Consider the following 23,544-nt stretch of genomic DNA (forward strand, 5'->3'; position numbering starts at 1 on the left):
GGGAGGATCTGGCTGTGCACCCCAACCTTCCCTGGGACAGAAGGCCACACACTCAACTCCCTTCTCTGTCTTATTTCTGAGAACTCCCCAAGGGGAGGACTGGCCTGAATAGTACCCTTGGGTTGGCCAAGAGGTTGAGGGAACTTGCCTGACAGTTTAAGATCAGTACACAGAACCATCACTTATGCATGGTGCCATGCAGATAAGCCAATGGCCGTGCAGACCTAGGTCTCCAACCATGGGTACATGGGTCTCTCTTTCACCTACATTCACCTGGTCTAAGATGCTCTGAGCGATCAAGTAAGTTGGAGTCTTTTCCTAAGAATGGTGGGCTGAGGACAGGTTGTTTTTCTAGATAATAGATGCTTTCTTTTGCCTTGGGGACCCACCCCTTCCGCACTCTCAGTCCATGTGACTTAGAGGCATTGACCCTATCCTAACCCAGCTCTGTCCCCACTGCCAGGGTTCAACACCTGATGTAGGCCTGACCAGCAGGGCTTCAAGTCCCAAAGGCTAAAGGGACTGGTTTGGGGCCAAACTAACAAGTCTACCTCAGGACTCATGCTGGAGCTTTGGGGAAGCAGAAGCTCTTTGCTGGGGTTGGTAAGCTGGTAGAACATGAGTATAGAGCTTTTGGAGGACCTCTTACTGCCACATGGGATGTGACCGCCTGGAAATGAAACTGTCTCAGAGGAAAACAGAATTGAGGGGTGGAAAGACAGGATTCTAATATCACCAGAGCCCCTGAATCCAGCTATACTCGAGGCCCACATTGTTACATGAGCCAAATAAAGTCTTTCTCTTACTTAAGCCACGCTGAGTTGGTTTTCAAATAATTGCAACCAAAAAGTTCTGTCCAACAGTGTTTCTGTGACTGGTTTCATAACAATGTCCCGAGAAGCATGAGTTGTCACCTAATGCTATTAATTGACATTTTAAAATACCCATCATAATCTGGCACCCAGGCAAACCCGTCTTGAATCACTGGCATGTACATTCTGGATCTGTCGTCTGGTTAACCACTGTGGTGGGCCCTGCGGGTCACCTGCCCAGATCCCTTCTGAGCCTTTCTACCAGTTCTGCATCCCCATCCCGCTCCTTCGTGTGCTTTGTGGCACCTGGCACCATCAGAGACTCGGGGCCTCCTCAACCAGCAACCCATATTCCAAGGATTGATAGTGTGTGAGTAAAAAAAACCCCAGGGTGGGACAAACTCTGAAATGCAGCTGATGTTCTAGAGCTCAGAGGGGCCATGCGGAGCCGGGACTTCTCTGAAAGTCACCCTCTGGTTTGGTTTCTTCTCGGAGCACTTCCTTAATAAAGCATGTGCAACTCAATGGATCAGCTTGGGGGGGAAACCAATAGCAGACAACCACCCACCACATGAAGTGCTTCTCAGCTTTTCTCCTCCAACAGTCCCACCCGGCTTCAAGAGGCAAACAGACTCAAGACCATGAACCCAAGTTTCATCGACAGATGATATTTATTGGCAGAAGGGAACTTAAGGGAACATTAAAAATGCCGAAGACAGCTCTGTTCAGCCCAGAGCAAAATTACTAAGAGATTCCAGGACTCACTTTACATGTCCTCTTTCCAACCCAAAGTCTTAGGCGCTTGGTGCCTCCAGGCATCTCTCACGTTCTCCTCTTATGAAGGTAATGAGCCTGTTCCATCCAGGTCCAAAGCTTGCCTTTTTATTCTCACATTTATTATGCCCAAGATCTTTTACACTAAGAGGGCCATTTCGAAGAGTTTCAGGAACTTGAGACAGTGAATCATAAAATAAGAGCAGGATACTCCAACACAATATGCTATCAATCCTGCTTATAACAAAGGAGTTGCAGAGCCAGGATGGGCAATGGAGAATGTTCTTCTTTCCCAGTGACAACCCTTGGCTGCTTTTACCCTCGTGGTGGGGAACCTATGCAGCCTAATGTTTGGGAGACTCTCCACTGGCCGCTGTTTCTCCTTAGGGCAGAAGTTCCTCCCATCCAAAAGAAAACCTCCAGATGGAACTTTCCCCCAGAGGGCAGGGAATGAATAAGTAAAATCCTGAATGAAATCATCCCACCTGCCCCCAAGTATCCCCCACTTGTGACACTGTTTATAACGCCAGAGGCATGGCTCATTATTTGAAGATTGTTAGAGATGTGTGGGTTTCTTTTCTCTCTTTTTTTGGTGGCATGAGTAAAACTGGCAAAACCACAGGTGCCTTCCCCACTACTCTACATTGTTAGTGTCCCTGGCTCCAGCAGATAATACACAAGGTTTCATCATCCTGGAGATGGCTGTGGGGAGGTGAAGTGACTTCCCAAAGTCATGCAGAGTTTGGAATCAGAATTCCGCTCTGTCACAAGCTAGCATGTTAATAAATCTTCCCCAGCTCCGATTTCTTGTGTCTCTTTGATGGCATCTGCAGGCAGGGTGATCTTTCTGATAAAAACCAGCCAAAGAAGCTCCTGTTGCTTCCCTTTGGTTCTTCCTCAAGGCAGGGGGACCAGAACAGCCGCATCCACCCGGCCCCATTTCCCTCCGCTTCCCCTTCCGACTTGATTATCCAGGCAAGTGGGATTGTACCATCGTAGCCATTGCCATAGTAACAGAGCTTGAAAGATGCCACGCTGCCCTGGAAGAGATGTCTTGCTGGGTACCAGGAAAGAGCCAGGGATGTCAGGCAAAGGAAAAGGCCCTGGCTTGATAGCACATGGGGGCAAACGTCCTGAAACTACTAGGGATGGGGTGGGCTTGTTATTACTGGCCGAGAGCAAGGTGGCAGCCAGTCTCCCACCATTTCTGCTGGGGCTTTGTTGTTAATCTGCTCACGAGCCACAAGACTGATTTCTGTGTAAAGCCACTGGCACCAGCCCATTGTGCAGGGGTTGACAGTGAGTGAACAGAGTGGGGAGAGGGTTAGGGGCAGGCAAGATTCCAGAAGCTTCTAAGTGATCACCTGTCCCATCTTGTCCCACATTCAAAGCAGGGAGGGTCTCACAGGTGGAGAAGCTGTTCTGTTATAGAGATCAGCAGCTCTGCTATAGAGATTACAGACACCCTGACTGCTACTGCATTCTATGCCACCACCCTGGCTTGTGGAAAAACCTGTAATGTGGATCATTCATTTTGCTCTCAGGGCCACCAGGGGAGAAGGTGATGGCCACAGGCACTGTAGACAAGCTGAGACCCAAGTGAGGGACAGGAGAAGAGCAGAAGGCGGAGGACAGAAATGAAGACAGGTGTGGTGACCCAGTGATATCGGCATCGGGACCAAAGCTGGCCATTCCTGATACCCAAATGCGATTGAGCATCCCAGCCAGAGCCCAGCAAAATTGCAATTTTAAAGACCAACTCTTTCCACGAATTGAGCCACAGCTCGATTTCCAGAGCCAGCGCTCCCTGTTGGCATCCTCAGTGGGGCCCAAACCAAATGTGCTATGCACCTGGGCCACGGATGGGCATCAGAATCACCTCTCGTGCGCCTAAAAAGCCATGTCTGCTGGGCCCCACGCCCGCAGTGTCTGAGCAGCGGGTGAGCATGGTGGTTGAGAGGGTGGACTCTGAAGCCAGACAGAGGGTCCACCCCTGCTAGCTGGGTGCCCCTGGGGAAGTTACCACATGGAGCTCCGTGCCTCAGTTTCCTCCTCTGTAAAACAGAGGAAACAACAGGACCTCCACCCCAGGGCTGTTGAGAGGATTACAAGAGGTCATCCAAGCAGGATGCTTAGCTGGCACGATGGGCTTGGTACGCTCTATTATTGCAAGGACAAGGTGAGGCCCGGCACTTGTATTTGGGAAATGCTCCACAGTGATTCTAATCTGCAGACCTGCACCGCCTGGGGAGAGGCAGTGATGTCCAGGCCCTTTCCGGGGCGCAGCATCAGGTCACCAAGAGTTAAAATAACACCAGGCAGGACCTGTCTATCACCGGTCCCTTCCCTTGGAGGGGGCAGGAGACCCACGCGGGAGGAGGCCAGATCTGAGTCAGGAGGCTTATAGGGGAAGAACGGCCGCACCAGGGACGCACACACTGTGCCACAGAACGGAAGAGGAAGGTGAAGGTCGGGAGGACAGGGGTCTGGCTTTAGGGAAGGAGGTGGAGAAAGGCAGGAGGCACGATCGTAAATGATTGAGGCCTGTGTTCCAGGAAGTCCGCAGAGCCGGACCCAATCACGTGGGCCATCCATCGGCTCCCACAGTGTGCCTGGGAGCTGGGATTCCTCGTCCCTCAGCCCTAATACACCTGGAAGTGTGCCGAAGTGGCCCCGTCCTTCCAGCAGCGCAGGGTATCCACGGCAACTGAGCGGCAGAGCGGGCAGGTGCGCTCCCGGTCCAGCCAGAGGCAGAGGCACTCTTCGCAGAACACGTGCTGTGGGGACAGCAAGCAGGACGATTGGGGACACTGCAGCGAGTGTCTCCTATGTGCCGGCCTCAGTCCCAGGAGCTGGGGACACAGCAGTGAACAAAACAGACGGCCCCTGCCCTCATGGAGCTTTCACTCTACTTGGGGAGATGACTGGCCCCATGAATCTCCAAAATGTAGAGTACATCAGTGATAAGTGCTGAGAAGAAAAGCCTGGGGGAAGGGGCTAGGGAGTGCTTGGGAGGGCTGCTGTGTTCAGCAAGGGGTACCAGAAGGACTTTCACTGAAATACTGACATTTGGGTGAAGACTGAGCCTTGAGGATCTCTGGGAAAGACTGCTACAGGCAGAGGGAATGGCTTGTGCAAAGGTCCTGAGGCAGGAGTATGTCTGCTGTGCAGCTGAGCCTGGGGCTGGAGGGTGGGAGGTGGGGGATGAGGTCAGAGAAGCGATGGAGGGATACAGATTGCATAGGGCTCTGTGAGCAACAGGAGGCCTTTGGCTTTTATTCAGAAAGAAGTGGGGAGCCTTGGTAGGGCTTTGAGCAGAGGAGTGACCTGAACAGGATTTGCATTTTAAAAAGATGCCTTTAGTTGATGTGTTGAGCTCTGTTGAGAACAGAGCTCAGGAGTTAAGAGAAAGGCAGGGAGACTGGAAATATCAATGAGTTCTACTACTTTCTGGCCATATCACTTGGACAAGTGACTCAGCCTCCCAATGCCTCAGTTTCCTCATCTGTAAAATGGGAGACGGTCAGGAGGAAGTGGAGGGAATCCCCCCTTCTTCTAAGTAAGCTCAATGCCCAACGTGGGGCTTAAACTCAGGACCTCAAGATCAAGAGTCACATGCTCTACTGACTGAGTCAGCCAGGGGCCCCCAAAATGCTGCTAAGAGTACTCCACTCATAACAAGATTGCTTCACATTAAAAGTGCTTCAACATAACAGTCAAAGGCAGTGTACAATTCTCAGTTGGAGCCTGGATGGGGGGAAAACCCTAGCTGTGCAGGATATTTTGAAGACAGGTGGAGAAATCTGGATATATACCATATATTAGATAATATTTTACATCAATTTTAAATTTCCTGGGTGTGATGGTGGAATTGCAGTATGGGAGAGAACGTCCTTGTTCTTCAAAGGCGAACACTGTAATATTTTCGGATGAAGAATCAAAATGTCACCAACTTATTCTGAACCGGCAAGGGGGGGGAAGACAGTTACATCAAGAAAAGGCAAATGGAAAATGTTAATGATTAGTGAATCCAGATGACAGGTAAAAGGGTGTTCATTCTACTATCCTTTTGCTCTGTGGCTTTGAAATTTTTCAAAATAAAACCGATAATTTAAAATGGTAATATGAAAATCCCAATACAATGTTTCTTAAAAAGTTTAAAAAATTAAAAAGGCACTTAGAACAATGCCTGGTCAATAGTAAGTGTGTTGTCAATGTTGGCTATTATACAGTAGGAGTTATTATTACATTATATCTATTTATTGTTTATTATCTGTTCCTCCATGCCAGGCTGTAAGCTTCTTGTAAACCCACTCCTAGCACGGTGTGCAGTAGGTGCCTAACTGTAAACAGTGTTCTAAAGGAGAACTCCATGATGCTCTATGCAACAGGGGACCAGTCTGATGCAGCGGGTAGTCCAGGAAGGCTTCCTGGAGGGGGGCACGCTTGTGTTAAGGCCTGAAGGATGTTCAGCAGTTGAATGGGTGAAGGGAGGGGATAGGACAGAGCATTCCAGGCAGACGGGAGCAGCTGTGCCAGGCTCCTGAGGTGGGAACAGCACTGAGGCACTCAAGGATGCCCAATGTGGCTACAGCAGGAGAGCATGGGGAGTGGGCGGCAGGAGGTGAGCAGGCCACACAGAACCTTGAAGGCTGTGCCTGGACTCTCACCGTGGTCTGGAGGGCAGGACCCAGCGGTCAGCAGGACCAGCAGCTTCTTGGACTCCCACCCAGGTCACTCAAGGCCCTGCATAATGGTGCCCTCTGTGACGTCCCCCACCCTCCATGCCTCACTGTTTCCTGCAAGTCTAAGTGCTGACTGTCCCTTCCCCTTCCAGGTTCCTCCTGGGGAGGGTGTCTCTCGTGGCATCACATGCACGCCTCTGGAATGATCTGTAAACTCATCTGTCTTGTTCACTGCATTAAGGGCTTCGGGAGGGCAGGGACCACCCTCCCAACATGGTTCTGAGCACGTGGCAGATGCTCAGGAAGTGTCTGCTCAACGAACGAATGAGACTTAACCTTGTTCCCCGGGAAAAGGAGGTACTTACGGAGAAGAAAGCAACACAAGCCCTGATCACGGGAAACTCAATACCTGAGTCAGGTGAACGGGAAATGAGCCAGCTTTTCATTCCTTCCCTGGATGTTCAAAAAATGTTCAAAAAAACATTCCCTGAGGCTTTCGCACGTCTCACTCAGTGGTTCTCAAATGTTTTGGTCCCAAGACCCCTTTACAGTCTTAAAAAATCACTGATGATCTCAAAGAGCTTTTGTATATGTGGGTCAAATCTGTCTATATTTCCCGTATTAGAAATTGAAACCAAGACTACACAAGCACATGAAAATGAAACCAGGGGGTACCTGGGCCACACTTTGAGAACCACTCTTCTAACTGCTCATTTACCATTTGCCCTGTCATTTGGGTGGTAAACTTCATGAGGGCAGTGACTGCGGTTGTGTTCCCATAGCCCAGCCCCGAGCCTGCACAGAGTAGGGACTCTGTAGATGTAGCTGACAAAGGAATGCCTTCCTGGGTAGGTCAGGTGGGAGATTTTGGAGATACCAGCATGGTTAAGACCTGGCCTCTCCCTTCTGGCCAGAAGGGGCCCCTTCTGGGCTGGGAAGTGTAGGATCGGGTGGGTTTATGGTCAGTGGGGAAGGCAGGTGGCACCGGGTCATTAATGGTTCCCTGGCTGTGCATCCTGGAGCACAGAGGCGGGTGAGGAGCCCCTGGGGTCAGATGGGCCACCCTCCCCTCCCCCTGAATTCCATCCAGACTCCCCAAGTCTTGCTCAAAGATTCGGAGCAGGTGGGTAAAGTGAGGGCTGGGGACAAGAGCCCCCACAAGCACAGAAGCTAAACCCCCATGTGAGGGAGGAGGCTCTGGATGAGGGGCAGCTCCCAGCCCAGCATTTGGTGTTCGGTGTGAGCTGAGAAACAAGGAAGCAGCCAGGCCAGGTCTGGGCGGACTGTTCAGGTGAAGAGTACAGGTAATGATCATGGGCCCTCTCTGTCATTGAGCACAAATGCTGTGCTAGGCACCGCTCACGTCCTTTACATCCAGTCTCACGACAGCTCCCAGACCAGCGAGACTCGGAGAGGGAGACCCACCATTGCAAGGGCACACAGCTGCTAAGCAGTGAGGCTGGAATTCAACTTCAGGGACACGGTAGGCTGACTTTGATTATGACTCCCAGTGATCTCCTCCTCCTGGGATTCACATCCTGTGTGGCCCTTCCCCTCCCCCTGAGTGCGGCTATGCTTAGTGACTTGCTTCAAGCCAATGGAATACAGTAAAGAGGATGGGATGTCACTTCTGAGATTAGGTTACAGCAGATGGGGCCTTCCCTCTTGCTCACACTCTTTCTTGGGCTTCTCACATGTTCGTTCTGATGAAGTCAGTGTGACAAGGAAGCCGGGGTAGCTTTTGGCCACACCAGCCAGTGAGGAACAGAGGCCCTTGGTCCTACAGCCCACGAGGAACTGAATCCTGCCACCCACACATGACTGAGCCTGGAGGCAGATCCTTCCCCATGGTACCCTGGCTGGTGTCCTGACTGCAGCCTGGGAGAGACTCTGAAGCAGGGGACCCAGCTGTGCTGGGTTGCTGGATTGCTGACTCATGCAAACTATAAGATGATAAATGCTAGTTGCTTTCAGCCACGGAGTGTTGGGGTCATTTGTTAGGCAGCAATGGGTAACTGATACAAGAGGTGTCTGCCTCCATAGCAAATACTCTAACCCATCACATTCTATTTATACTGGTCACACATGGAGATGTTTATAGCACTCGATTGTGAAAATGACACTACTGAAAGTGGGGCTACTATCAGATAAGGGACACACACACACACACACACACACACACACACACACACAGCCCTAACCACAGATCCTCTTGAATCACATACACCCAGCCAGCTTTGTCTAGATTTAGAATTAAACACTTACACTGAGTATTGGCATAACATGCTATGCTTTTCAGAACCCACGCACAGAATACACGTCATCTCATTCGACTGTATCGAAGAGCCTGCGAGCCGCTCAGGGCAAGCATTTTCGTTCCTGGGTGACAGAGGACATGGGGGGTCAGTGCCGCAAAGAAACATGTTGCTAGGAGTTGCAAAGTTAGTGCTGGGATGCTGTGGGTGCTCAGAAAGCACCTGACGTGTAAATGCATGGATGGAGGAGTCAGCAGAGGTGCTGAGTGTGATCCCAGCTCGGCTGTTCGTTTATTCCCTGGAGGTGATGCACACAGGCTGAGCTGCGCAGGGCACAGCATGCTCCTAGGAATTTCCGGGCAAAGGGCTCTAATCTTTTAATGCAGCCTTGAGGACATCTCAGAGCAAGAGGCCGCATCCTGGGGGAAAGGTCCTGGCCTCTGGAATCCAGGGCTCTGGGCTGGAATCTGGTTTTGCTGCTGAGGAGCAGGGGGGCCTCAGGCAAGTCTGTCCTTTCTCCTTGCTGAGCCCACCTCTGTCCCTGTAATAGAGGGCCACTGTTTGCCCACAAGGTGTCTGGAAGGATGGAAACAGCACAAAATCAACAGGAGTCATCATTCTCCTGCCCTCTTTCCTTTACATTATCAATATTCAAAACAAAACAAACTCATAGTGACCAAGAGCCAATTGCACTCTGACTTTTCTCTTTGGAAAGAAATCTTTTAAATAAGCCAAGTTTCTGACTCTGTGTTCAAAGTGCCCTTTCCTTGATGCCCCATCGCCTGGCAGGAGGCATGCCAGAGATACGTGGGGAGTGACTAGCTGGGCAAATGCATCTGTCTGAGTGGAGAGCTCTAACCTCTGGGCACGCCCAGGGTCTGCCTGACCAGCTTCCATTGACAGTCTGTTTCCCAGGCTCAGATGGGGGGGTCAGGGAGGGAGGCGGGTCATGTGTGTATGACACACTGTGCTTAATTTGATGTCCCTTTGAAGGAGAGATAGGACGTTCTTTTAGCCTGGTGGGCTCTTCATCTATCCACTCATTCATCTGTCTTGTTCATCTATCCAACCATCCATCCATCTACCCATTCATTCATCTACCCATCCATCCCCCCCATCTACCCATTCATTCATCTACCCATCCATTCCCCCCATGTACCCATTCATTCATCTACCCAGCCATTCCCCCCATCTACCCACCTACTCACCCACCCAGGTGTCCAACAATTTTTCCATTCATTCAGTCACCCACACACTATACCTCTATCCATGCACCTTGGTACTCATCTATCCACCTGTTCGCCTGGCTACCATCCATCTCCATCCCAACCATCCATCCATCCATCCATCCATTCGATATTTACTGGGTCAGTACGATTCTCATGCTAACAAGATAGACACAGTCAGTCACCACTCTCAAGTTTGCCAATGCTTTGGCAAAGAGGAGACAGACCTTACACAACCAGTTGCCTGATTAAGTAGATGACAACTGGGATAACTGCTATGAAGGAAAAACACAAGGATCACTGAGGCCATACCGCTGGGAGCACCAGCTAGTCCCGGGAAGCAGAGTCAGGGAAGACGCTGAGGAAGAAACACTTGGCTCATTCATTCATTCAAAGTGCTCAGGAATGAACGAGGCCCTGTTGCCTCCGGAAGTTGTCTCTGGCAGTCCAGGCCCAGCTCCCGGCAGCAGAGCGAGCCTGGCTTGGCCAGGACTGTGGGCTCCGACCACCGCCGTATGTGGCCGGTGCTCCTAGATCTGGGACAACCCTCCCAGGAATTTGAATCCAGCTTTGGGAAGACGCTGTGACACCAGGAGAGGAATGGGAGAGAAGCAGACACACAAAGGCTGGGAGAGATTGCCAGAAAGGAAGAAGCAAGACTTTCACCTTGACATCATGTTCAAGTAATCGCTGCCATGGAGAAGGCTATATAGATGGCTCTGAACCATATGAAAAGATGCTCAAGTGTGCTCATAATTAGGGAAATGGAAATTCAAACTGCACCGAGATCACGTTTGTCACCTGTCAGGTTGGCCAGGCTCAGAAAAGGTTGGAACGCGCAGTGTGTTGGTAAGCGAGGGGAGCAAGAGGTCGGGTTGCACTCCGCACTGGGAGCGTAAACGGATATACGCTTTATGAAGGGCAATTTAGCAATATCTGTCAAAACTGGATACCCTCTGACCTTGTAATTCCACCACTAGGAATTTATCCTTACCAAGAGCTTGCACATGTGTGAAATGGAATGCGTGCCAATAAGAGCCGATAGGGATTGAACCCCGACCACGTGCCAGGCATAGCACTAAATGCTTCACTGGCATCAACTCATTCAGTTCACTCGATGGGCCCAGGTAGGTGCTGTAGATCTCCCCACTTCTGACCTCTCAGGACAGCCACCATTGTAATTAGAGAAAATTATAAGCTACTAAATGCCCATCCATAGGGGAATGATAAAACCAACGGTGGTCCATCCCCAAAGGGGGACAATATGCAAAGAAGGGGCAATCTCTTAAGACAGAGTTTCTAGTCAAAGACGAAAGATGCAGAACACAGCTTGGGGAGAATATGCTACAACAGAGGTCTTTCTGAAAAATGACATGTGTACGTGTGTGTGTGTGTGTGTGTGTGTGTGTGTTTGTGTGTGTACATATAGTGTTTTAATTCTATAAAGCATCTCTCTGAAGATATAAAGGAAACCAGGGAGCTGGGGGGAGGGTAGGAGGCCAGTCACTGTTTTCCTCTCTGTATCTTTAAAAAAATAAACTTTTAATTTTGGAATAATTTTAGACTTACATAAATGTTGCAAAGCTAGTGCAGAGAATCCTCGGTTAGCCCCCTAAGTTTCAATTCCCCCAATATCATCAGCTTGTTTTACTTGCCTTACTTTTACATCAAAGCCAAAACCCCACTGATTCATGACTAACTACCGAACCCCAAAAACTATCTGGATTACCTCAAACCGGTTTTCCTACTCATGTCCTTTCTCGGTTCCAGGCTCCAACCCAGGTCCCACGCTGCACAAACCCCCCATGACTCCCAACTCATGAGATCCTCAGTTCGAATTTTGAGTCATGCAAACATATTCTCAATTTAAAAATAAATAAGATGCAAAAAAAAAAAAGGAACTTCCTAGCATTCCCCCAAACAGCCCAAAAAAAAAAAAAAAAAAAAAAAAATTTGCTGATGCCAAAAAAGGACCTCCCCTCCTGCCCTCTGACCCCCAGGCGTAGGGGGTGGTGGTTGCCGAACAGGGGAGCATCCGTGCTCCCATTCTTACCAGTGTTCAGGCTGTGCCTCCTGCAAAAAGCCTTCCCAGCCTGGAAGTCATCGCTCTCTGTCCTGGTCCCCCAGGATCCTGCATGAATCTCTCTTACACAGCACTTATGACTGCCTGCCTTGTTTCATAGTTATTTATGTATGTGCCTGTCTCCCCAAGGAGGCCGTGGGCTGCTAGAGCAGGGAACAGGGTCTGTGTGCCCTCTGTCTCCCCTCCCCGGTATCTGATAGGATGCTTTGCCTCATATACATCTGCTGAACTGATATCTTAGCCCCTGATGTCAGGAGGAGGAGTACGTTTAGGGAGCTAAAAGAGAGTAACCAGTACTTACTGCTATGGGTTGGTGGCCCACAATTAATAACGAAAACAAACGGTAATAGTAATTACAGTGATGATAAGAATTTTAACAAGAGCCATTTTTATGGATGACTAATTCCAATTTAGCTCTTTCATCGATGATCTCATTTAATCATAATCATAGCTCTATGAGGTAGGTATTATGATGTCCATTTTATACACGAGAAAAACCAAGGCTCAGGGAGAGGGAGTGATCCACCCTTGCAGGGTCCAGAGTGCTGCTGGGATTCCCACGCGGACGATTCTGACTACACCATACTGAATTTTTCATTTTTGACGCTTGACTGATAAATCCAGGGCTCAGAGAGGGGAAGGAACCTGCCCAGGACCATCCACCTAGGAAGAGGCAGAGCTGAGATCTGAACCCCAGGTCTGATCTGACTCCAGTCTTGACCACGCTGTTCCCAAAGACCCATCCCAGAGCCCCGAGGTTTGGTCAGGGGAGAGGCGCATGGGACTTCTGCTCGGGACACGGCCCCAGAGGTCCCCCAGCCTCCGTCCCCTGATGGCTCTGCCCAGCCCTGCTCACCTGGCACATGAGGATCAGAGGCTCCCGGAACTCAGCCTGGCAGATGGCACAGATATCGCCAGCTTCCGTGCACTGTTGCCCAGTGGCCCGGACGCCGTAATTCTGTTTGAGGGAGGGGAGAGACATAAGGCCAGCTGTGGACCCTCACCGGAGCAATGCCCTCAGGAGTGCTGTGAGAAACCTTTCCAGCACCTGGTTCTTTTGCCTTCAGTGGGGGCCATTTGAAATCTGCTCACCTGAGAGGTGCAGAGAAGCTTCAGAGCTTTCCTAACTCCGCCCACACGACCACAGATGTCGAATGACTGAAAAGAGAGGGGAGTGATGGCTGAAAAGTCTCCCAGGGTTGTTTAGGATCTCTCTCACCACTCCCGATCAACCCCCACCGATCCCTCATCTTTGAAGACGAATGTTTTTAGGACACTCTATCCCATTCGGAGCTCCTCATTCCCCTCAGTTTTGCTTCGCATTTGTCTTGCTGTCTTATGTCGATAGGCTCCCTTGCTAGCTGGGCCAGGATAGCAAATACATGACATACATCCTGCCTCTTCCCCGTGCCAAGCCCAGCACAGGCATTGCTAATTGATCACAGCACTCTGCTTCTGAGCCCAGCCAGCACCCCAGTGAGGTACTGCCAGTCGATCAGAATCAGCAGGCAAGAGAAGCCCCAGTGGTTTACAGGGCATGGATGGCCCGGCTAGTCCTGCTGGGAAAAAGGGAAGGGAAGAACACATTCCCCCAGGATTCTCTAGAGCCAGAAACAGAGAAGGGAGAAGAAAGAGGAGAATGTGTTTATGGTTAGGGGGGAAAACCCTGATTCGCACCCAGGAATGGAAACAAGTGTCAGGGGGCAGTGTCGTCTATGGGTAAGAGCTCTGGGCCCTGGAAGCAGGCTGCCCAGGTTTGACACCCGCTCTGTTGTCTTTAGCCCAGTGACGCTGGGCAAGTTGCTTCTCTCTGAGCCCCCATCTCCTCGCCCATAAATACAGGAGTAATAATGGAAATATGTGAAGGGAGAGTATCTGGTGAGCTTTATGGGCAAGAAATTAGGGTGGATTTAACTGCAAAAAGGAATGAAGTATTGATATATGCCACCATGTGGATGAACTTTGGAAACATGATGCTAAGTGAAAGAAGCCGGCCACAGAAGACCACATAGTGGAGGATTCCATTTATGTGAAATGTCCACAATAGGCAAGTCCATAGAGACAGCAGACTGGTGGTTGCCAGTGGCTGGGGGAGGGTAGTGGGCAGGAATGGGGAGGGACAGCTTAATGGGTACAGGGTTTCTTTTTGGGGTGATGAAAATGTCTTGGAACTAGATGGTGGGGGTGGTACAGCCCTGTGTACCTGATCAATGCAACAGAGCTGCACACCGTAAGATGGTTAGTGGTTCATTTTGTGTTGTGTGCATTTTACCTCCCTTAAAAAAAAAAAAAAAAAAAAAAAGGTTCCAAGCTCCCCATTTGCCCCCAAGGCCCAGCAAATGAGTGGACCTTCCTCAGGCCAGCCCCCCAGCCCCCAGCCCACCTCACCTTGCAGAGGCTGTAGAGAACAATCAGGACCCCTCCTAGGAAGTAGCTGTTGGAGGAGTCATCTCCCATAATGTATTTATACCACAGCTGGATGGGGACAAGCGATCGGAACAGCTGGCTCAACTCCTCGATGACCAGATAGAACTTTCCCTGCAACCACACAGAGAGCATCAATTATTATTAGCTGTAAAGGACCCAAAGGACCCAGCCGGGGGTCCCCCAGCCTGGGCAGTAATGACGTTCCAGGTCACAGGCAGGCCATTAATCAGCTTTGGAAAGCACTCAGACCTGCTCCTAATGGGTTTGCGATATGGCCGGGGAGACGTGGCCCCTGCCTGCCGCCCTCACCCACTGCCCACCAGCGCCGAGGAGCAAAGCTCTGAGGATCACATTTCAGGGAGGGAGAAACTGGACACTTCTGTTGGAGGGTTGGAGTGTGGGTCACTCCCTGGTGCCTGTTGTGGCATTGGGGGCACCGTCCCTGGCCCCACACACAGATTGCTCTTGTCTCGAGGGCTGACCCAGGCATCACGGGGGGCCGGCCTCTGGGGCATGGGCTGGATGGACAACAGGAAGCAAGTAAGGGTAGGCCTAAAGGTGGAGGGGGATATGCGTTCTCCTTCCCAGCTCCACCACCTACAGTCTGCAAGGAGGCAGGGGGACATCTGAGCAAAGGAGATGCATTTGGGATTCAGATGGGGCTGGGTTTGAAGCTTGCATTGCTGCAAGCTCATGGGCCCCAGCTTCCTCATCTACAGAATGGGAACCACAACTCCTATCTTATAGGTTGCTCTGAAGATTCACAGAGAGCATCTAGCACTGTGCCTGGCATGGAGCAGTACTCAACCAATTCTATTTCCCTTCCTCCCTTTGCCCTTGGACAAGTCCCTCCAGCTTTCTGTAGCCTGAGCTATAAAATGAGATGAAAATAACCCCACTCTGTTATGTCTAATAAATTTAAACATGTACCTACTTATGACCCAGCAACTCCACTTCTATGTATGGACCCCAGAGAAATGAAAATATGTCTGCTTATATGCAAATGATCATATAGCAATTCTATTCATAATACCTCCAAGCTGGAAACAGCCCAAAAGTCTATCGGTGGAAGAATGGATAAACAAATTGTTGTATATTTATACAATAGGATACCACTCGGCAATAAAAATGGACCAGATGACAGATATACACAACAATGTGGGTGAGTCTCACACGCATTATGTCCAATCGAAGGAGACGGTTATAAGAGAATATATATTGTACAAATCTCATTTATATGAAATCCTGGAATACGTTAACCTGTTGTGAGAGAAATCAGATCAGTGGTTGCCTGGGGTGAGGAGGACTGACTATAAGGGGCATCAAGGAATTTTGGGGAGTGATAGAGGTATTTTATAATGTGATTGGGATGGTAGTTCCACAAATGTATATATCTGCCAAAACTCATTGAAATAGGGATGCCTGGGTGGCTCAGTCGGTTAAGCATCTGCCTTTGGCTCAGGTCATGATCCCAGGGTCCTGGGATTGAGACCCGCATCAGGCTCCTTGCTCAGCAGGGAGCCTGCTTCTCCCTCTCCCTCTGCCTGCCGTTCCCCCTGCTTGTGCTCTCTCTCTCTCTCTGACAAATGAATAAATAAAATCTTTAATAAAAAAACTCATTGAAATATACACTTCAAATCTGCACATTTTTGGTATTTAAATTACACCTCAATAAAGCTGATTCAAACAAACAAACAAACAAACAAACAAACAGAGAGAGAAGCAACCATCCCTGCCTCAGGCACCGCATAGCCTTAAAAATGTGAATAGCATTTGCTCCAGCAATTCTATTTTTAGGAATTCATCCAAACAAAATAATCCAGGATATGTGCTGAGATGTGTAAGAATGGTCACTGCAGTATTCTTTGTAACAGTACAAACAGACACAAGTAAATAAATGTACAACAAGAGGGTCTGGTTATGGTGGAGATCTATAATGGAAAGCCGTACAGCCATTCAGACATTATTCTGAAAAACAGCAACTTGACTGTGAAGAAACCCAGCACATATCATGTTAACCAAGTGATCAAGGTTTACACCCCCAGCAGTAAGTTATATGGACAGCCTGGACCCCCTGACGTGATGGACTGAGAGGAACATAGTTATCACCTCCGTGGTTATTCTGGTCAACAATGTATAAAACCTGAACTGAGCCATGAACTAATAAGAGACACATCCAAATGGAGGGTCATTCTGCAAAAGAAATGTCCAGCACTCTTCAAAAGTGTCAAGGTCACAAAAGACAAAGACAAGATCAAGGAACTGTCAGGTCGGAGAGGATTAAGGAGATATGACAGATGAAGGCAATGTGGGATCTTGGATTCGATAATCTCTGGACTATGAAAGAGACGTTAGTGGGACAACTGGCAAAATCTGGTAAGGTCTGTAGTTTTCGTTAAAAGTAATGGCAATGATGTTAATTTCTTGGCTTTGCTAATTGTACTGTGGTCATACTAGATGTTAACATTAGGGGGACCTGGGGGAACGGTATGTGGCGCGACTCTCTGTACTATTTTTGCAACTTTTTTTTAAAGATTTTTTAAAAATTTATTTATTTGATAGAGAAAGACACAGCGAGAGAGGGAACACAAGCAGGGGGAGTGGGAGAGGGAGAAGCAGGCCTCCCGCGGAGCAGGGAGCCCGATGCGGGGCTCGATCCCAGGACCCTGGGATCATGACCTGAGCCGAAGGCAGACACTTAACCAACTGAGCCACCCAGGCTCCCCTTGCAACTTTTCTTTAAATCTAAAATTTCAAAATGGAAAGGTAAAAAAACCATCCTGGTGAAGGATATCTATTGACTCAAGGAAATACTCAAATAATAGTTCTGAGTGGAAATGTGCCCCATAAACACAGAAATATTTATTTTTTTGTGTGTTTTCCTGCCTTTTCCATTGTTTTCTCTCTCTCTTTTTTTTTTTTTTTTGTACTGAGCATATGATATATTTACATTCGAGGGGAAAAAAGGTTATAAAAACACGTTGCCTATCCATTGAATGGGTGATGACTGGGATGAGAATAGAGACTTTCTGTCTACCTTGCTATATTCCATCTTGATAGGCCTAGGAAGGGGGCCCCTTGAAGCAGATGTGCCCACATCTGCTAAGGACCAAGGAGGGGCATCCAGTTGTCCACTCACCCCAATGCCTGACCTTTGTGGCGATTTGGCTGCGCCCCTGTTGTAAGGGCCCTCTATCCCCTCCAGACTCCCACCAGTCCCTGACCTGGCCCCTGGACATATCCCCCAGAGGGGAATGCTGGTTCCCTCTGCAGCCTGTGGGAAGGTGGAGGTGACTGGGGAGCAGAGATGTGGGGGATGGCCGCCATGCTTGTTTTATAAGCCAATGGTGTGGTGGGAGCAGGAACAATGGTATAGCAGCTCAGTAGATGGCTAAGGCTGCTCAAGCTCTGTCCATGTCCTGACAGCAGGCCCCGGGCTCTGCTGAATACCCATGTTGTGAGCTTTGTTTTCCTGCACCACCTCAGTCTCAGAGGCCCCATGCTCTCAACTGCCCTCACCCAGGGTCGCTCAACTATTGAATGTTCCATCTCATTCTGCGCCAACAGCCCAGTCTCTCCCAATGTCCAACCTAACTTGCTTTTGTCGCTCCTCCTTGAATTCAGTGAACCTCCAGAGAATGCTCCTTTCCTTTCTTCCTCACCTCCTTCTCTCTCATCCATGCATCCATCGATGTATCCATCCTTCTTTCCCTCCCTCCTACTTTCCCTCCTATTCATTGATGTCCCTCCCGCCACCTTCCATTACTGGACAGCCACTACTTACCAGACACAGCACGAGGCTCTGGTGATACTAACATGATTAAGACCTTGTCCCTGTTCTCAGGGAGCTCACTACCTAATGAGTAAGATAGACACTAGACAAATTATTTTAATATAGTGTGGTACAACTTGGCTAGAGCTGAGCACTAGGGGGCCCCAGAGCTGAGGTATGGGGTGGGAGTGGAGCGGAGAAGTGATTAGGTAAATCCTTCTAAGACCTCAGAGAAGGTATCATCCAAGCTGATCTTGAAACGCTTGCTACTCAAAGTGTGGTCCCTGGACCATCTGCCTCAGCACTGTTGAGGAGCTTGTTAGAAACGCAGAATCTCACACCTCACCCTGGACCTGCTGAAACAGAACCTATAATTTAACCAGTTTCCCAGGTGATCTGGGTACATATTCAAGTTTGAGAAGCACTGTTTTAGTGGATAAGTGAGAAGCAGAATGATGAAGGAAATGTGGGGAGGATGAGGAAGAACAGGTGTTCTAGAAGCTCAAAAGTGACAGAACAGACAGTGGCCCCATGCCATCTTGGTAGGCAGCCTCCTACTCTGTCTGCCTGGCCTCAAGGTGGGGGAGGACATGACCACCTCATGAAAGGTCCTATGTCCCTGTGTCTCTGGAAACCCCTGTTGGCTGGCATCTGGCTAACTATGGGGACAGACCCTGCTGGCCCCTCTCAGGCAAATCTTTTTTTTTTAAAGATTTTATTTATTTATTTGAGAGAGAGAGCGAGCAAGCGAGAGAGCACAAGCAGGGGGAGAGGGAGAAGCAGGCTCCCCACTGAGCAGGGAGCCCAACGCCAGCTCGATCCCAGGACCCTGAGATCATGACCTGAGCCGAAGGCAGACGCTTAACCGACTGAGCCACCCAGGCGCCCCGTCTCTCAGGCAAATCTTGCCCAACCAGCCTGGCTTGGCTGTTAGGGGTGCAGCCTCAAGAGCCAGACAGCCTGGGGTCAGATCCTGTCAACCACCCCCTTCTTACCACTGCTTTTATTCAGCCTTGGTCACTGTCTTTGGATCCCCAATTGTCAGGTTCCACTAGCTGTGGGCGAGTTCCCTGGTCCAGGCCCCAAGCTTCCTACTTGCCCACAAGCGGGTCTAGATCAAGGGTTGGCAACGTTTTTTGGCAAAAGGCTAGATCGTGAATACTTTGGCTTTGTGGGTCATACAGTTTCTGTCACAACTATTCCCCTCTGCTTTTATAGCACAAAATCAGCTATAGGCAACAGGTAAACACACAGGCCTGGCTAAAGTTCCCAGAAAACTTTATTTACAAAAACAGGTATCAGGGTATATTTGATTTGTGGCCTATGGCTTGCCAACCCCGGTCTAAAACGTCAGAACCTGGAGAAGTCAAACCATGGTGGGAACTCCAACACATCCCTAGAAGTACCAGCTTCTTGGCCCTTCCTTCAGTTTCTTCAGTATACAGACCAAGCTCTTCCTCTGCAGATGGAACACCGTCCCCTGCTCTCTGGAGAGTGAGCTAATACCTATTCACTGTCCAGGCGTCAGCTAACTGTCACGTGCTCTGGAAAGACTTCCCCAAGTCCTTAGTTACATCCGGCGCTCCTGTCATACCCACTGAATCACTCCTTCAGAGCATTTCTCACAATAGCTATAGAATTATTTCAGTGTCTGTCTCCCCCACCAGACGGTGAGCCCTGTAAGCGCAAAGACGATTTGGATCCCGGTCGGTCATGTTGCCAGCATCTAGCAGAGAGGAGATGCTCGTCTCGTGACTGGGGACCTTTCTGAGGCTAGAGATTCCACCCTCATTCCTCACGTCAGCTTCTCAAGTTCGCTGATGGAGAAGGAGAGGTGGAAGAGGTAACTTCTCTTTAGAAGCAAGCAGCAATGTCACAGACAATGAAATAAAGGGAGTGTCTGCGTGGCACCATGCTAAAGGTAGCAATTAGCTGCTGGGGGGGGCACTTGAAGAAGGAGATACAACCCCCCAGGGAAAACTGGGCATATCCCAGTGAAACCATCTCTCTCTAATTAAGCTGCTTTGTAATTCCAGGTTTCTTAAGCATGTTATTTCTGACGACCACCAAATGGAATGTGTGGTTTCTCTGGGGTGTTGGGGAGCAAGGAGAAGCTATCAGATTGTGAGCCGTCTGTCCCCCACCCCCCCCACAGGACTGGGGCGCGCAGAGTTCTCCGCTGGGATTCTGATAAAGGGGGTGGGCGCGGCAGAGACGGGAAGGCGGGGTCCGTGCCGACTTCCTACTGCTAGGATAAAGGGGGGGGACGAGGACACGCAAAGTGAAATGGGAAACAAGGAAACAGCAGAGGGCTGACGCTGGGAGGGGGTGGTAAATGAAGGCGAATGGGCTGCTGAGAAGCAGGAGAAATGAACAGAGGAGGAGAATTTTTGAGAATGCACCTATGTGGGAAAGAGAATTTGAAGAACTCTGGGGGTGAGGAGGGAGGGGACAGACATCTTTGGATAGTGTTAGCAGCGTAATATATAAAGAACAGGTAGACAGGGATGAAAGATCTTTTACAATTCATAATATTTATGCAGCTTTGCCTGTTTATGGATCTCTTTCGTGCACACTTTCTCACGTAGAGCAGCAGGACAGCAGAGCAGGTAAGGGAATGGGTTTTGGGACTCCAAGGTCAGCTCTGTACCTACTAAATTGGTTGATTTTAGACAATAATTTAATGGCTCTGAGCCTCAGTTTCTTCATCTGTAAATGGGGTTGAACACACACACACACACACACACACACACACACACACACACACACACAGTGGTATGCTGCCAAACCAGGTTTCTGGAAAACAAACAAATAAGGCCCTGATTTGTGTGTTTGTCAACTTCTGTGGCATAAATACTCCCACAAGGCCCATTTCAAGCTGCCAAGAGTTTAACACCCGCTTGCAAGTTTCTTGAAAACTTAACCATCGGCTCTCGCAAGCCAGGGCAACCTGCCTCCAACACGCCATGGGGATTGTGTGAGGATCAAATGAGCAAATGAACCTAAGACCCAGTTACCCAGGGAGGCCTCTGTATGTGACAGGAGCTAGCAAGGAATCTCAGGATCATCTGAGGAGATGGGCAATATTAATGCCAAATTCCTTTGGAAATGAGAAATGTCAGGTTCAAGAGAACTAAGGGACATCAGGATGAGACTGAAGAGCCCAGGCCCTGTGATACGTGGCAACCCCCACGGCCTTCCTCTTTGCCTGCCCTTCCTCTTCCAGCCACGGCTTGTGAGAAGCCCAACTACAAGGAGAGACCACGTGAAGAGGTCCTATAAAGAAGGAGAGGCTCTGGGGCGCCTGGGTGGCTCAGTTAGTTAAGCACCTACCTTTGGTTTGGGTCATGATTCCAGGGTCCAGGGACGGAGCCCTGCATCGGGCTCCCTGCTCAGCAGGGAGTCTGCTTCTCCCTCTGCCCCTCCCCTGCTCATGCTTGCGTGCTCTCTCTCTTCTCTCTCTCTGAAAGAGGTAGATAAAATATTTACAAGAAGGAGAGGCTCTGAGACTACAGGTAGGAGAAAGAAGCAAGGCACCCAGCCAACAGTGAGAACGCCGGTCTGGGATACAGGAGCCTGGGCACGTCATTGCAGCTGCTGCAGCTGCTGCATCACACCTGTGAGTGAACAGGCCATCTCGGAGGGTCCGGCCCCAGCAGACACCACGTGGAGACCAGCGCTCCCTGGAGTGCCTTGACAGAACTCCCGACCCATGGAATCCTAAGTGATAATATCATGGTAGTTGCTTTGAGCCAAACAATACAAAACAAAACACAACCAAAAAAACCAAAAGCATTCATCTAAGCATACTTAGTGGGTGCTGTGGATTGAATCAAATCCCCCCCCAAATTCCTATGTAGAAGCCTAACCCCCATGGGATGGTATGAGGAGGTGGGGCCTTGGGAGGTGATTAGGTTATGAGGCTGGAGCCCTCAGGAATGGGATTGGTGCCCTTATGAGAAGAGACACGCTCGTTCCCTCTCTTTCTCTCTCTCTCCCCCCCCCTCCCCACCCCCATGTGGGGACACAGCAAGAACATAGCCATCAGCAAGCCAGGAGGAGGGTTCTCACCAGGAACCAAATCAGCCTTGATTTTGGACTTCCAGCCTCCAGAGCTGTAAGAGATAAATGCGGTATTTTATTAGAGCAGGCTGAGTGGCCTGACACAGCTGTCAAGTAGCCGGCCTGGGTTTTGGATGCAGGTCTTCTGTTCTATTGACTGGACAGCTCTGCCACTTTCTAGCTGTATACCTCTGGCGAGGTACTTCCTTTCCGTGTGCTCAAACCCCTGAGATCATCTTGAATGTCCTCTCTCCGATAACCAATATCCAATCCATCTACGAATCCTACTGGAAACAGCTCTTTTGCCCCTGCTTGTCCTTCTGTACTCATCCTTCTGTGGTTTTTTTTCTTCACCCGGTATCTAAAATGAGCTTTTCAAAATATAAGGGAGATCAAATCAACCCTGAGCTTGTACCTGTGAAAATTTGTCTCACTCGGAGTGACATTTGAAACCCTTGCCACGTCTTCCAGATCCTGTAAGATCTGCCCCCTGCCCACACGTGTGATGGGGCTGATGGGGGACAGCCAAGCGCAGTCCTACCTTAGGGCCTTTGCACTTGCTCTTCCCTCTCCCTGGAGCCCCCTCCTTCCTGAGATCTGTCATTTGGCTCCCTCACTTCCCTTGCGTCTTGGCACAAATGTCACCTCATCGAGAAGGATCACAGAACGATGTACATAAAGCAACACCCCTGCGCTCCCTCCCCACCTCTCCCTGCCACTCTCCACCCTCTGTATTCTGCTTGCTTTTCTTTTCTTTTGTAAAAGATTTTATTTATTTATTTGAGAGAGAGAGAGTGAGAGAGACAGAGAGAGAGAGAGCACGAGCGGGGTGAAGGGCAGAGGGAGAAGCAGACTCCCCGAGGAGCAGGGAGCCCGATGTGGGACTCGATCCCAGGACCCTAGGATCATGACCTGAGCCGAAGGCAGACGCCTAACTAACTGAGCCACACAGGCATCCCTCTTTTCTTTTTTAAAGATTTTATTTATTTATTTGAGGGAGAGAGAGTGAGTGACAGAGAAAGAGCACAAGAGGGGGGAGGGGCAGAGGGAGAAGCAGACTCGCCACTGAGCGGGGAGCCCGATGTGGGGGACTTGATCCTGGGACTCTGGGATCATGATCTGAGCCGAAGGCAGTTGCTTCACCGACTGAGCTACCTGGGCGCCCCTGTATTCTGCTTTCATTTTCTTTATTACACTCGCCCTCTGACAGAGTCTATATTTGTGAGAATGTTATCCTCTGAAATACAGGCTCTGTGTCTTTCTGGTACCACTGTTTCTGTCCACAGAAGCCAGAACGGTGCTTGGCATCAAACAGGATGCTCAATACACCGCCCCCCGCTGAATGAAGAAGTGGGCCTCGGTGTCCTCATCTATAAATTGAAGGTAATAATAACATCCCTCCAAAGGTTGTGATGTTCGTAACAACAAATATATACATTGAGGGCTTT

General features: G+C 49.7%; 1 protein-coding gene across 4 annotated transcripts in view; it reads right to left on the minus strand.

Moving 5' to 3' along the window:
• Positions 1-1,464: 1,464 nt before the first annotated feature.
• RNFT2 (ring finger protein, transmembrane 2) overlaps positions 1,465-23,544 on the minus strand; it is a 68,637-nt gene continuing 46,557 nt past the window's right edge. For 3 of the 4 annotated variants that reach the window (XM_073881060.1, XM_073881056.1, XM_073881057.1), the window contains 4 exons: positions 14,224-14,373; positions 12,928-12,993; positions 12,692-12,793; positions 8,680-9,102 (listed from right to left, as the gene is read on the minus strand). In XM_073881060.1, coding sequence (XP_073737161.1) covers positions 8,926-9,102; positions 12,692-12,793; positions 12,928-12,993; positions 14,224-14,373 — 495 coding nt within the window. In that variant the 3' untranslated portion in view covers positions 8,680-8,925. Of the gene's footprint in view, positions 4,364-8,679; positions 9,103-12,691; positions 12,794-12,927; positions 12,994-14,223; positions 14,374-23,544 lie in introns of those variants that run through there. The other variant, XM_073881059.1, reaches the window with a different exon arrangement.

This window comes from Callorhinus ursinus, unplaced genomic scaffold (genome assembly GCF_003265705.2).
Source record: "Callorhinus ursinus isolate GAN/ISIS: 27379988/994484 unplaced genomic scaffold, GSC_fseal_2.0 scaffold41, whole genome shotgun sequence".
Classification (NCBI taxonomy): domain Eukaryota; kingdom Metazoa; phylum Chordata; class Mammalia; order Carnivora; family Otariidae; genus Callorhinus; species Callorhinus ursinus.